Below are 15342 nucleotides of genomic sequence, written 5' to 3' on the forward strand. Positions count from 1 at the left end.
GCAGATAGAACATAGGCTGGTGTAAAGCACCAATAAATAAATTGTAAATGGGTGCAGAGAAGTGCTACTAGAGTGATAAGGGAAAAGGAAAGCCCAGCATATGAGACCTTGCTAGAAGAGGCTGACAAAGAGAGCATGTAATTGCTGTCTATAGAAATATCAGGGGGATGAATCCAGGAGAGGGAGAAACAGCTAAGGGACAGAGCTTGCATAAGAACATAGGTATAGAGTGGCCATGTATACACTTACGCTGAAAGGAAGCTTCTATGCATCCAAGGAGTGTGGTTCTGGAACAACCCTCTAAAAGAAGCAAAAGGGACCAAAAAAATCAATAGTGTAGCTACAGGAGGGCAACTGGAAAGCTTGAGGCATTGAGTTAGATGTGGAGGGTACAAAAATAGGGCAGGGAGTGCAAAAACAGTAGCTCCGACCCTGCTGAACCTGCAGGCTCTTTATCCAACCACTCTCTGTTCTTCCCTACAACTCTGGCACCTTGTTAGGTATCTCTTTCTTTCCTTTCCCTTCTCCCAGTGTTTCACATTCCCTATCCATTGTAGTCCTTGTCTCCTGCAGCTTCTCATCCAGTCTTGAACTCTCCCACCTATTGGATTTTCCTTTCATTTATCTCTGAGCTCTATTACCAGGTTTTGGGTTTTTTTGCCCAATTCCTTGCAGACCCACCCCACTATCTCCTAGTACCAGACTTTTTACTCCCCTTTTCCTACTCCTTAAGCCCCAGCCCCCTATCCAAGCTTTCTTCTCTTCCTGCAAGTCTCCAGTCCCAGTCTCACTCCAGTGAGGGTCCTTGTCTTATCTACCTCCTCTTCCGTCATCTCAGAAATTTTGCTTTTCTTCCCTCTCCATTGTAATAATCAGGCAGCTTCCTCCCCCACTCACACTTCTTGAGCTTTTGGGGATATGTGCCATAGAGGGCGCAAGGAAGACATTCTCCCTGGTCTCAGTTCAAGTCCCTGGCCTGCAGGAGCCCAGAGACACAATTGCAGGGGAAGCCAGAAGCTGGAGCAGGAAAGGTGCAAAGGATTAGTTAGGACCCTCTGGGTAATGAAGCCTAGTCCCCTGCTATTGCAGACAGACATCTTGCAATCACTTTCCAAAATTAATCAAGCTCCATGTTAAAAGACAGTTAGATATTTCCTCCTGCTGCTTCTGTTGGGAGGCAGTTACAGGACCTCACAACTCAGATGGCTAAGAAACTTTCTGATTGTCACTTCCAATCTGTTGTCCCTATTAAAATCCAGTTTATATCCACTGGTGTTCATGCTACAATGTTCTTCAGAATTAAGAGCTCTTCTTTCAGTGGTGTTTACCATATATTATTTAATTGTTTATGGGCAGTGAAGAAAGCTTATTTGAGGAATTAGTTACCAAAATCTAAGAAGTCTCCCTGGGCATGATCAAACAGACTTTTTAAAGGCTTGCAACATGGCCAGATTTGGGTGGATTTTCCTAAGCTCAGCAAAAGGTGCATCCATGAAACAAATCACATCCCCCAAACTTCACATTCCTACCTGGGAAGAACCCCAGGAAGAAGTAACATTTTTCAAAGACAAGTTCACCAACATCTTTTTGCATTGGGAAAAAGGTGTGTTTGCTATGAACTCATTGTCAGAAGCAGCTGTTATTATTCTAAGCTATATATATTACAGTGTATTGCATATATATTATATAGATGCCACCAATAATAATAATACATAAATACTATATAATTATTAATGCATATGTGGAACATTTCAACCCAAATGTTTGAGGTCTGGCAGTTATTCGCAGCACAGAATAATGTCCTAACATTGTAAGTGTTGGGCAAACTTAATAATAATGGTGTTACCAGCTATGTAATATCACTTAATAATACAATGTATAATATATATCAAATATAGAAAATATAACAGTGGCACTTCACTGTAGTGAAGCAGAAATAACTTCCTATTTTCACATCTTCTGCACAGGCAGCTAATATGCTGTTTACCGCATTTTCCGAATTACTTATGAAAGCTTGAAATAAAACTGTGCTACAACACACTTGAGCATGGACTCACTTTAGGAGCCAATGGGACTTGTGCATAAAGCTTTGTGTACCTTTAAGTGCTTTGCTGGAGCTGAAGCATACTTGGTTGTATTAACAGGAGTGTCACTTGCAAATCAAAGGAAGTGATTCTTCCACTCTATTCAGCACTGATGAGGCAGCTTTCACCTGGAATACTGTATCTAGTTTTGGGCCCCACATTTCAAGAAAAAAGTGGAGAAATTGCAAAGAGTCCGGCAGAGTGACAAAAATGAGTAGGGGCCAAGGAAGTATGACCTATGAGGAAGTGCTGAAAGAACTTGGATTGTTTATTCTGGAGAAGAGGAAACTGAGGTGGGATTTGATAAATCTTCAAATACCTAAAGGCTGATTACAGAGAGGAAGTACTGGGACAGGCTGCCTAGAGACCCTGTGGAATCTCCATCCCTGGGAATTTTCAAAAGCAGATTAAGCAGACACTTGGCTGTGATGGTTTGGCCTTGAGCAGGGGCTGGAATAGATGACCTTGTAAGGTTCCTTCCAGCCCTGATTTCATTCCAGAGCATGACTATTCCCTGTGCTTCTACAGTCTTTCTTGACAGTTTTCAATACCAAGATCCAAAGCAATCTGAACTGATTTTAATATGTAATGAAGCACTATGAAAATAATTTTGTGCAAGGGAAGCTAGGTGAGATCTGTTGCAATGTAAAGTTGAACAAGATCTGTTGCACTGGTTCTGATCACTATGAAGCCAATCATACTTTTGCCACTAGCTTGAGTAGTGGAAGGTGCACACCTTGATTCCACTATTAAGACATACATAAAAAAACACTGGGTTTCTAGAGCATGGTTTGTTTCTTATAAATTTATGAGCTCCTCATCCTCCTTCAAATCCTCACTTAAAACTCTCTTTTGTGTTGATTCTTACAAAACCTTGATAACAGTTAGCTGCAGGTGTGTTGACAACATTGCCTATCAGGCAAAGCAGTATCATTTCTCTGTTTCCTTGTATTCTTTCCTCTGCCTGTATCCATCTGTTATCTTTTGTCTTAGATTGTGTAAGGGCTCTCTCCTTGTTCTGAGCTGGTGCAGTGCCTAGCACCTCATCCATGGCTATTTTACTCTAGTTAGAAGCAGCCCAGAATCTTTATAGCTGTGATTCTCAACATTTTTAGACTCAAGGCACCCCTTAACACACACAAGGCACCCCTTGGAAAATACCAGTTCTTAGCTTCCCTTACTTCTTGACTACAGAAAAATTATAGAGGAATTTTTCTCTTGCAAAGAACTCAGAAAGACAACAGCAGGTCAGAATGTTTTTGACACTATGGATTCCTATTTCAAATCCTGGAGTTTATCTTGTGAATCCCATGTAGGTGTTTCAACATCTAACAGTGCTAGTGTTTTTGGCACCGTGGCACCCTTAAAAGGATCTCACAGCATTCCAAGGTACTGTGGCACCATGGCTGAGAATCTCTGCTCTACTATTGTGAAACCTATTCTTCCTTCCTCAGCTTTGCTATGGGCTGTATGAAGGGTAGCATAGGGATGTCTATAATATTCTTGTCATTGAAGAGCTGTCTTTCAACCTGGAATTCATGCTTCTGCATCCCTGATATATTGTCAGAATAGGGCCCTGCATCAGCTCCAGTGCTTTGCAGTGCTAATTAGTGCCAGAGATGGTGGAGTTGCACATAATTCTGCAGAAAACCGAGCATTCTAGAGGTGCGTTAATTGATGACAAAAGGACCTGTGCACTGGATTGGAATAGTGACTGCAGAAATGCATCAATGAGGAGAATGTAGCAAATGCATATAATTTATTTCACTCCAACAGATGGAGAATTCACCTGGAATGGCCTTGGAGAGGAGGGTCCAAACCAAGCCCCATTTTGCCTGGTTTGAGCCTCCACCAAAACCTTCCCCTTCACTGCTGTAGCCCCATTCTGTCATCTGCATCTTGGCCCCATGCTGTTTCCTCCCTAAGAAGCATCTAAGTCCCACCAAGTATAAGTAGGAGAGTAAACCTTTCTGTGGGCCTGGAAGGGCACCTCCTTTTCTCTGCTTCTTGTTCTACCTTTCGTAAGGTTGCAGCTTCTGCAAAACCACTAAGCTGTCCTCATGGAGAGGTAGGTGACAGGCAAGGTGAGGATGGCAACAAATGGATATCATAGAATGACCAGAATGTATTTGCATCTTGCAAACAAGGTAAATCATGTGGCCATTCGGGTCTGTACTCCATTGCTATGCTCCAGGGGGATGGGGGGAGGCATGGATTCTTTGTGGCGTTGGATCCCCTCCCATGAAACCACTGTGCATTCCCCACTTCTATCACCCTGCTCCTTCTGCCCTTTAAATGTTCTACTTCCATACGTAGGTCCCAGTCCATGCACACTTTGTGCAGGATCTTCTAAGGGACACAGGGCACAGGAAATATTATGTTTACATCTGAAATGACTCCTCTTCTCTGTGAAATTACAGTTCCTTTCCAGGCTCAGGCACATGGGATGCAGTGTAGAACATGAGGGAAATAAAATAGTACTGAGTAATATTTAAATATCCATCCAACTTATCATGAGTTACATCACTCACATGCAGTCTTACCCTCACCAAAAATGTATAATTTTTGGAAACTCTGGAGGGAACATTAACAGAAGCCCGTGACTAGAATAGGTAGAAAGCATGCTTAGGTTAAACGGATCTAAAAGGTTATGTAGGAAGCAAAGGTGAAAGCTGGGTGGTAAGTTTTCTTCTCAACAATCTCTCCTTAACTGGGAGTAATACTGATGAGTATACTGATGAGAGACCACAGATAATAACTAATAAGTAACAGTGATGAGAGACCACAGATAAATATAATGCCATATTCTGATCATACATCATCAAGCAACTGCTAAGAGCAGCTCTAAGGTTCAGAAATTTTATTTCTCCTACAAAGTTTGGATCTCAGCAAAGCTCATTCAAACAGCATTCTGCACAATCAAGACCCCAAACCCCACCACTCCTGCCATGATCACATAGGAGACAGCAGAGTCCAGTGGAGAGAGTCCTGGCAGAAGCATCTTGCTTGGCTCAGTCAGTGGTCACTGTCTGTGCTTGTGCAGGTCTCTTGTTGGTTCTGTGCCTCTCTAGTAAATATGGAGCTAATAAATCTACTGACCTTTGTTAAATGCTTGAGCTCTGTTGAGGAAAGCAGATGATAAGCACAGTGTAACTTATTACTATCTAAATGTGAAAACTACCCCCTTTAAGAAAGCATTTCAAATTACCTGCCAGTATTCCTTTTCACTTCAAATTAAGTTTAAATTTGTGCATGTGAGAGGCAAACAGATCGGCTTCTGTTTGGAGATTCCTACTCAGTTTGTATTTAATCCAGAATTTCAATATTCAATATGCAAATACCTTTGGATACCTTCAGCCTTTTCTTCCAGGAATAAAAGTTCCTCTGAGGTTATAACCTATTATTTGTTTCTAGGAGAGTGCCATGGCATCTTGCTGCTGCTTGGTTAAAGTGAATTAGAGAAAACAACTTCTAGTGTAGAGGATGACTGTTCAGTTCCTCCTGCTGTCTTTGGCACTGTACAAGCTATCAGTAAAGACAACCCTTACTTCCTGCCCTGAGCGTTCAGGTTATGCTGGCTTGTAAGGCACTTAATAGATGCAGCCCTTACTAACCCAAAGGAATTTTTGTCATTCTGTATCCCTGGGCACTCCTCTGACCATTAGCTCTGACAAAAGTAATATGTCACAGAGGTAGGGGCTAGAGCAACTGTATTCCAGGTTTTCCTGAAGAGATTTATATTGCATAGGCTATCTCAGTTATAAAAATAACTCAAGTGATGTTTGCCAAAGTGCTTTTGAAAGTAAAATAGTTTTAGGCATACTTTATTTGGCAGTGTCCTGCGACCCGCTTAGCCGAATCCTTTGGGCTAGACCATTACAGGAGCTACAGGGCCATACAGGGGAGTAAGGGGGAGTGTTACTTCCTCCTGAAACTGTGTCTGTCTCTACTTATATGGTGATTGCAGCTGCAATAGAGAGAGCAATGACTGCTCTGAACTGCAAATAGGTAGAGAGATGCATACAGCCCTCCCCCTGCCATTCATTCACCAGGCATACTAGCTGACCTGGTGAGGTAATTTAGGCACATGGAAATTAGTGTAGGTGTCTAAATACCTATGAAGATCTAGTAGTGTTAGAGTGATGCCTAACCCTGACGGTCCAGGAACTTTGCCACAGGCTAAGATTTTATGAAGGTGATACCTTTTATTGGACCAGCTGTATCGTTGGAATAAAGTCAGACAAGCTTTTGAATGCAATGCATTCCTCGAAGATCTGGGCACACCTGACAATTTGGGGGGGGGGGAGGGGAGACAGGAAATTGCCATTCTTGAAATCACATTTCAGCCTTGGGTCTCTTCCTAGCTTGGTGCAGGCAGCTCTGGCCGTTACTAAGGATGGATCATACTGTTATACACAGCCCTACCTGCACTGATTTAGTGGCTGTTAAAGGGCTGCTCTCCCAGTTTGAGATTTAAATGTAAAGCCCTGAAGCTTTGCATAGAAAAGCATTCCCTCGCTTTGAAATGTGTTTCTTCAAGCATTTTGATCCAGGGTCTGCTCCTTTGCTTCAGGGCAGCAACAGTGAATTTCAGAGTGATGATGGACTGCAAAGACTTTGCTGCCCTACTTTAAAGTACTGCTTTCAGAAGTGATGTTTCTCCATCAGTCTCAGTTTTCCTGTGAACATCATCAGACAGTGACCTAGGTTGTATGTTGCACTGAAAGGGGAGGTCTGCAGATACAGTAACAGAAACATGAAATCAACAAAGATGCTTTCCTGGGGTAGCAGAGAAGGAGGCCTTAACACTTAGAAGCCTTATTTGCATCCAATCCTGACAATCATTTGCATTATTGGCCAGTATAATCTATTAAGTTTTGAATTCCTTTAAAAGAGCATGTGGGGCCTGCTTCTCCCCTCCCCCATAGGTTTATTGACATATATGCAAAGCAAATTGGTACCTGAGTGTAAAATGCTCCCATTCTCATTGCTGCCCACTTTAAAGAGGTGCAAATGCCCCATAAAGTGCAAGGCCATATAGACTGAGGGCCACTGCATTCACTAAAGAGTACAAAGGATCTGATTCATCACTGCACAACTTCAGTTATGCACTGGTGCAATGGCATGAAAAGCTAATCAATCAACAGGGTGTAGAGATATGGCATACAAGCACACTGGTGAATCAGACCTGCTATGCATTTTATTGCACAATGCTGGATATCTTTTTCTTGTTGTTGCTCTTAATAAAAACACATTCATACATTCATTAAACAAACAGCAAAAATTATGATGCTAACCCCTCTGGTCCTAGAAATCTGAGTAGTATGAAATACAGCATGTATTTCTGCAGAAGATTCACCCATATTGCTTCTTGTTCAGGATTTGCAATCACAATTCTTAGACTGAAAGTTCTTCAGAGAACAATCTATGTCTACCTCTGGATATGTACAGTGTGGCACACAGTTAGGACATCAGTCTCAGATTTGGGTGTTTATTTACTGAAAATCTCATGAAATCTTTTTCTTCCTCTGTGTCCTCCAGCCCTCTTTTTAACTCAGCCCATCATAATCCAAAACAATCACTAGTGATCTTCAGGATCAAGGAGGGGCAGAAAGATGGCACAATACCACTGAGAAGGAGTTTGGTGCGTCCAAAAACCAAGTTCTGCACTTCCGAATCTGAGGCATGAAGGAAGTGGTGAAGCTGCAGTCGAACTGTGGCGGTACTTACCAGCTGGAGGGGCTTGTCTGAGCTGGAGAGCAGCCTAGTGATGTCCTGAAAAATGCCAGCTGGTCTTTGGAAGAAGCAGGCTGCTCTGAAGCTGATAAAAATGTCTCTGTCCACAAATGAGAGGTGCTGGCTCTCAGCCTGCACTGCAGAAGATCCTAGGACTACAAACTTGCCCTGAATCTTGCTGCTTGGTTTATAGTTAGAAGAAACCTAATGCAATAGGAAAGTTATACTGGAGGATGATCCTGGGCAGTGAAGGAAGCAGTGCCAGAGAGACCAGAACATTACCCCATGCAGCACTACAATTTCTGCACCCCAGGTTTTTAAATCAGCATTTAGAAAAATTCCTTGACATCCTCACATGCAGAATTCAAGGTGATTCAATGTAATTACTTAGTATTTCACAACACCCCAAAATGCACAGGGTGCTTTAGAAAACTACAGACACTCTGTGACACAGCAGACTAATAGCCTAAGTATCTTTCTGGCCAGGCAGGGTGCAGGGTTGACAGCATTACATCCCCCCCCAGTGTCTTTATGTTTGGTCAGTGCTAATTTTCTTATTTGTTTCCAAAGCAAGAGGTATGGAGCCAAAGGGAAAGTGTCCCTCAGTCATGTGTTTCTTGCTTGTGGATAAAAGCTTTTATTCTTTAAAACGCTTGGGTCTGGTCTCCTCTCATTCCAGCTGGTGTAGATTAGACCAGTAGTCTCTCTGAAACTAATGGCGCAAGACAAACATCACTGACAGCAGAATCACCAAGTCCCTGTAATGCAGGATACCTACACCTGGACGCTGGATAGTGAGATGTGACATTACCCGGGTTGTGGTGCTATGTAGTGCGATGAAATATAACAGTGTGGGAGTACCACTCGCACTGCACGGCAGTGTGGGATGGAGAGGGCCTGTAAAATACCGCTGAGAGACAGGCAAAGGTAAGCAGCTAAGTGTAATACAATAAACCGCCGTTGTATCACAACGTGTAATTAGATCGCTGTAATCATACACTCTTAAGGACCTGGGATTAACCTTATCAGTAAATCTTGGGAGCCTGCTGCTTCCTTGCTCCAGGTAAGCTTGACTTAAAACCCTCACCAGGTTTCTGCCCGCTTGCCTGCGGCCGGCGCCCATCGCATCAGTGCCGTGCGCCTATCTCCCAGCCTGCCTGTTGGTGCATCCGCGCGGGGAGACCTACCCGCCCGGGTTTCTCACCCCGTGCTCCCGCTCCTGTGGCCCCGGTCCCCGCGCCGGAGCCGGGCGCGGACGGCGCCTCGAGGCCAACGCCGGCATGGTGGCGGGGGAGCCCCGGCTGTGTCCGCGCGCGGGCCCGGGCCCATCCCATCCCGGCGGGCGCCTCTCCCCCCCGGGGCCCGGGCCCGGCCTGCGCGCCGCCGCCCCTGCCGCTCGGCCCCGGCCCCGGACGTCGCCTGCGGGGAAAGCGGCGACAGCCCCCGTCGGCCCGGCGGAGCGAGCCGCGCCGAGCCCCCGCCGGCCCGAGGCGGGCACTGCCCGGCGCTCCCCCGCGGTGCCCGCCGCGGGCCCGGGGCAGCCGCCGCCACTGCCCTTGGCCCTCGCCTCCAGTCGCAGCCTGTCCCCGGGGGCGGCGCGGGCCGGGGCAGCGGGAGCGGGAGCGGGGCGCGCAAAGCAGACGGGGAGCCTGTGTGCCGGGCCAAGGCCTTTAATGGGCCGCGGGAGCGCGGCGCGGCGCGCCCCCTTCACCGCGCCTCCGGCTGCCGGCGCGGGGCCTGGCCGGCGGGCGGCGGGGAGGCGGCGGGGCCGCGCGGCACGTCGTCGGGGGGCGGCTCGGCCGAGGACACCACGCAGTCCTGGTCGGGCTCGGGTCCGCCGCCCGCCGCCGCGCCCCGCTTCTTGTCCTCCTCCTTCTTCCACTTCATGCGCCGGTTCTGGAACCAGATCTTGATGTGCCGCTCGGTCAAGTTCAGCAGCACGGCCAGCTCCACGCGCCGCGGCCGCGAGATGTACTTGTTGAACAGGAACTCCTTCTCCAGCTCCAGCAGCTGCGCCCGCGTGTAGGCCGTGCGCGTCCGCTTGCTCTCCTCGGGCTCCACCACGTAGGCGCCGCCTGCGGGGAAGCCAGAGGTCAGGCCCAGCCCCGCGCCGCTCCGCACCCCCAGCCCCGGGGGGCGCCCGGCCTGGCCCGGCTCGGCTCTGCCCGGCGCCCGGGCCACGGGCGCTCCCCGCCGCCCGCTGCCAAGGCGGCTCGGGCGCGGGTCCCCGCGCGCTCCCCGGCCGGCCGGGGACGGGCGGCTCGGTCCCTCCGCCCACTCCGACACCCCGCGCCGCCCTCGGGGCTGCTCCTGCTCTCCGCACGGGCTGGCCCGACACCCGCCGGCCCAGCGCCTTGGAGCCTCACAGCCGCGCGACTCGCGGACTCTTCTCATCCCCCCGCCATCAAACCAGCGCCTCGGCCGGAGCCGCGGGGGCCCGTCCCCGAGCCGCCAGGCCCCGCATCGGGGGACGGCTCCCGCTCCCTGCTCCTGCCCGGCGCGCCCGTTAGACGTGAGCCACAGCCCAGCCTGGCCCCGCTCCCGCTCCCGCTCCCGCTCCCGCTCCCGCCAAGGAGTCCCTCGCCCGGCTTGACCGCGACCCGCCGCAGGACCTCGCAGGACCGCGGCTGAACCCCCGCAGGACCTCGGCTTTACTAGGGATTGACCGGGAGTGTGCCACGCATTAGCCCTAATCCCGCCGGTCCCGCCCAAACCACGCACCGGCTCCGGGTGCGCAAGGCAGTGGCCGGCCCGGCGCCAGCGAGCGGAAGCACCGCGAGGAGACGCGGTCAGGGCTCAGGGCCGGAGCGGGCCCCCAAGGCCCGGCCAGCGGCTGCCCGCCCGCGCCTGCTGCCCGGGGCTCGGGGCTGCGGGAGCCGCCGGCTTCTCACCCGCACAGACCAGGTCGGTGGGAACAAGCGTAGTAAAGATCATCACCCTCGTCGTGCTGTTAGTAGGAGTATCATTGTTATTAGTGCTTTTGGTACTGATGTTGCTGTTTTGTTGTTAAGAATACTACTAATGCTGATACAATTACTGTAACTACTGTTAGTACTATTATTACCTTTGTTAGTGGTAGTAGTGTTGTTAATAACAGCACGAATACAATTATTAACAACTATTGCTAACAATATTGTTAATAATAGTATTCATACTTATACAATTATTTCAACTATTATCACTATTATTACCCTGAGTAGTAATATTGTTAATAATACTACGAATACTATTAACAACTATTGTTAATGATTTTACTACTAATAATACAATTATTGCAACTAGTATCACTATTATTACCCTTAGTAGTGGTATGGTTAAGAATAGTACGAATGCTATTAGTAAGAGCTATTATTAACGATTTTACTACTAATCATATTATTGCAACTCTTATTACTATTATTACCTTTACTACGATGTAGTATTGGTACTATTATTAACAGTGCTACTATTAATAATAATGACAATAAAGGTAATAATAGTAATAATAATAGTTGCAATAATTGCAAAAAATTGTAGTAAGAATAATAACAGCAAGAATACTACTAATAATAGTGTTTCTCACGTTTCCCCGCTGAGGATAGGGGAAGAATAACTATTACAGTGCCTGTTATAGAGTATGAGAGATATATTGCTATTATAATGCCTATTAGGTACGATGATAGTGATGATGGTAATTATCACCATCATCACTATAACCATTATTTTCCTGGACGTAAAATATTACTTTTTGCGTTATTATATACTACGACGTAGGTTCATAGGATAGTAGTGCTGGAAGGGACCTCACGTAATCCAGATCCCTGCTCAGAGTATTATTATTAGTATTATTATTAATATTATTAGTCCTACTATTATAGTAGAATTACTGTTATTAGTATATAGTATTACCGCAGGGTACAGCCTGCAGAGGCCCGTACTTTCCATTTAAGAGCTGGCGCCGGAGCTGCTGCTCATCTTTAAGCGTCCAGGATTTCTTCCATTATAATTTTTCCTACTACTATGAAAGCAAATGGGGAGAAGACGGTGCGGGGTGGGCGAACCGCAGAGGCTGGCCTGCGGGCTCCTCGCGGGCCTCGCCCTCCGCACTGAGCTGCCCGCGCACAGTAGCAGGAGATCCCTCGGGAAAGGGCAGGGCCGAGGATTTCGCCGCGGGGCATTCTTCTTAAAATCCGACTTCGGACTCGGAGGGGAGACGGACCGGCCTGACCGCCGCAGGTTATTGGTATGTAACACCGATACCACCGCAGATCCCGCGCATCCCGGTCCCGCACCTGTTAACACCCGCAGATTCCTCCCCCCCGCCCTCACACACACACTTAACACTGCCGGCTTTTGCTTGCCAGCCGTGTCCCTGGTCAGGCATGTTATGAAAGCAAATTCACATCAAAGGTAAGATGTTGCAGGGGCGTTAGGGCGCTCTAGTGGCCGCGGTGGTCCAGGACACCTACTAGAGCCGAGGGCTGCTGCTTCTTCTTCTTTTTTTTTTTTTTGTGACACCTATTTCTTGTATAGATTAGACAAGCGTTTCGGCACAAATTACCGAGACCTAAAGGACACTTCCGGATCGAAACACTGTCTAACATTTCTTCTAACTGGATACTTGATCCAATAAAAAGTATTCCCCCCTTACCCCACCCCGCCAAATCCAACTCCGACTAAAAGCCATTTAATTCTCAAGTAAGATGCTGCTTCGTTTTGTTATAATTAGATGCAAATTAAAGGACAAATGTAAACGCGGTATAAACGTGCGCATAGTCCTGTGGATTGAGGTGTGCGCGCACACTTCCCTCGAGGAGATAAATATATCGTGACTATACTAGCGCGCATACACAGACCTGCGCACATCTGCACATACATCTGTCCATTCTGTATATCATTCTAAACAGGCACAGCAGGTATGGGTGTGCACATCTGGGGGGGTGTACAAGTGCAAATAGATGGATGAAAAAGAGATCACTTCAAACTAAAGTAAGTAAACTAAGGAGCTCTGCGGCCCTGAGATTTCAGGGAATCCTAGACTTCATCATTTCGTTGATAATCTACTTTCTGGGCTCCTCGTGGTGTGACCTATCCAATGCGGGCCGTGTAAGCCCTTCCCTGTTCACAGGCGCTGAGACCCGGGACAGCCAGAACAAACGGCCGAAATCCGGGCGGGAGGCCCGGCAGCGATAGGAGGTGTTTAGAAATCTCTTTTCCATTCACTGGATCTACCAGGCTGCGAGAAAAGAGAGAGCAGAGGTTGCTTCCGTCTTTGTAGGTGCTGCCTGCCTTTATTTATTCATTCCGCAGGTGGGTATCGCCGCATCCCCCGAAACCCGGGGAAGATATTTCCCTTGCCGTGGAAACCCAGCAGCGCCGTTTCCTCGGACAGCACAGCCTGTTTTGTTTGTTTGTTTGTTTTGTTTTGACTTTTGGGCAGCCTGTCTGTCCCCTCGTTTCAACCCCTTCCCAGCTGTCTATTTGAACAAAACCATTGCTAAAATATTTGCAGTAGAGGCGTGACAACGAGCGCCCAGGCGCGGGGCTCGATAACATTGTGCAGCGCAGACAGGCGGCTTTTGGCAGCGGAACTCGCTGCGCGCGGGGCCTTCCTCCCCTTGCCCGGGCTAGCCTGCCCGGGGGCACCCCGCGCCCGGCAGCTCATTCCCACGGAGGCCGGAGCGCCGAGCCCGGTGCCCGGCCAGAGCCGCAGCAGAAGCCGAAACCACAAGCCAGCCCCAGCCACCCCGTCCGCAGGCCCAGCCGGGCCGGGCCGGGGGCTCTGCAAGCGCGCCCGCTCCTTTGGGAGGCGCGGTGGGGTCGCAGGGGCCGGGAGGGCCCCCAGGCGGGCTCCCAAGCCGGCCCCTCCCCACGCGCTGGGCTGGAAGCGGAGGCGCTCGGGCCGCTCAATGGCAAAACTCCCAGCGGGGGCAGGCTCGCCCCGGCTGCCCCCCAGCGGGGCGGGAGCGGGGCCCGGGGGTTGTGTGCCAGCCCCCCGGGGCGTCCCCGTCCTGCACCCCTCGGACCCCGCGCCCGGCTGCGGCGGGCTGCCCGCTGCCGCACACTGCACGGGAGGCCTGACCCGGCCGCGCCTGGCCTGTTTGGCTTAGATCGGTATCGACTGGAGCCGGAGCCGGAGCCTTCGTGTTAACTAGTTAATTAGTTAAACGAAGCCGTTGGTATTTGCTGAGCGCTGGGCCGCCACTCAAGTCTGCTCCGGCGGGTGCCAGGCCTCGTGGCGCCCGCCTCGGCTCGGCTTAGCTCGGCTCGGAGGAGAAGCAAGTCACTGCCCCCGCGCCGGGCAGGGAGGGAAGTCCCCGGCTGCTGCCGCGCGTGGGGCCGCGGGGTGGGAGCGTCCTGCGTGTCCGCCTCGCTTGGCTTTTCTCCCACGGCCGCGGCGCGGCGCGGCGCGGAGCAGCGGGGTCCCCGGAGGGCGGAGGAGCCCGAGGGAGCAGCAGCAGCAGCACCAGAAGCAGGAGGAGGAGGAGGAGGCAAGTGTCTTACCGGCCCACTGTCCCTTCCAGGCGTGAGATTTGGTGGATTTCATCCAGGGGAAAGGCAGCTGCAGCCTGGGCTCCTCCAGGGCCCCGGGGTCCGACCCGTCGGCGAAGGACAGCGCGTCCTGGTGCGGCGCGGGCAGCTGCGGGTGGTGGTGCGGGTGCGGGTGGTGGTGCGGGTGCAGGTGGGACACGCCGGGGTCCTCTGTGATGGAGGGCACCTCGTAGGGGGAAATGTCCGGCGGGCTGCCCTGCTCCAGCGCCCCCAGCGCGCCGGGGTAGGGCGCGGGCTGCGGCCGGCCCATGTAGAGGCAAGCGGGCGGGCTCGGGTGGAAATCCGGCGCCGGGGCCCGCTGGAAGGCGCACGGCTCCTTGTACAGCGGCGCCGGCGCGTAGTACTGCTCCGCGTTCATGCTGGCGCCGGCCGCGCACGGGCCGCTCCGCTCCGCTGGCTCCGCGCGCCCCTTTGACAGCTCCGCCGCGCCCGCAGGGGCTGCCCGCGCCCGGGCCCGGCCGGCAGCCCCATTGGCCCACGTGACCGCGCCCCGCCCGCCCATTGGGCAGCGCCGCGCTATAAGAGGCAGCCCGGGGGGGGCGGTCTCCTTTCGCTTTCTTCCCGGCGCACGGCGGGGTCTCCCGGCGCGGCCGGGGCGCCCCGCGCGCTTAGCCGGGCCCTCTGCCAGGCGCGCGGGCGGCCCGGTCGTCACCATGTCTGTGCCCTCGCGCACCCTGGCGCCGTCGGTGCAGGGCAGCGCCCCTGCAGGAGGCAGTCGCCGGCCTCCACGGTGTCTTGAGTGCTGCACCTCTGATTGCACCCGCCTTGCTGTTCCCCGGGCAGATTTCTTGGCCCAAGACCGTGAGGCATAAATCCTAGCTTGGATCAGGAGGTTGTGTCATTCGCATCGCCGGCACGTAGCTGTCCGGAGTTCACGGGCAGAAAGGCATAGGGGGAGGAGGGTGCGTGTGAAGGCGGGTCGGTGGGTGTATGTATGCGAGCAGGCGGGTGGAGACGCGCTCATCGTGTGGGAACAAAAATGACGGGTATG

The 15342-nt window shown here is 50.9% G+C and overlaps 1 protein-coding gene across 1 annotated transcript; it reads right to left on the bottom strand.

Moving 5' to 3' along the window:
* Nucleotides 1-9527: 9527 nt before the first annotated feature.
* On the bottom strand, nucleotides 9528-14709 carry PDX1 (pancreatic and duodenal homeobox 1). Its single transcript, XM_090051600.1, has 2 exons — nucleotides 14304-14709; nucleotides 9528-9895 (listed from the first exon to the last, which is right to left on the bottom strand). The coding sequence occupies exons 1-2, from the start codon at nucleotides 14707-14709 to the stop codon at nucleotides 9528-9530; spliced, it is 774 nt and encodes a 257-aa protein (XP_089907726.1).
* Between the last annotated feature and the right edge of the window lie 633 nt (nucleotides 14710-15342).

Source organism: Crocodylus siamensis, chromosome 1 (assembly GCF_052110815.1).
Source record: "Crocodylus siamensis isolate JL-2025a chromosome 1, ASM5211081v1, whole genome shotgun sequence".
Lineage (NCBI taxonomy): Eukaryota > Metazoa > Chordata > Crocodylia > Crocodylidae > Crocodylus > Crocodylus siamensis.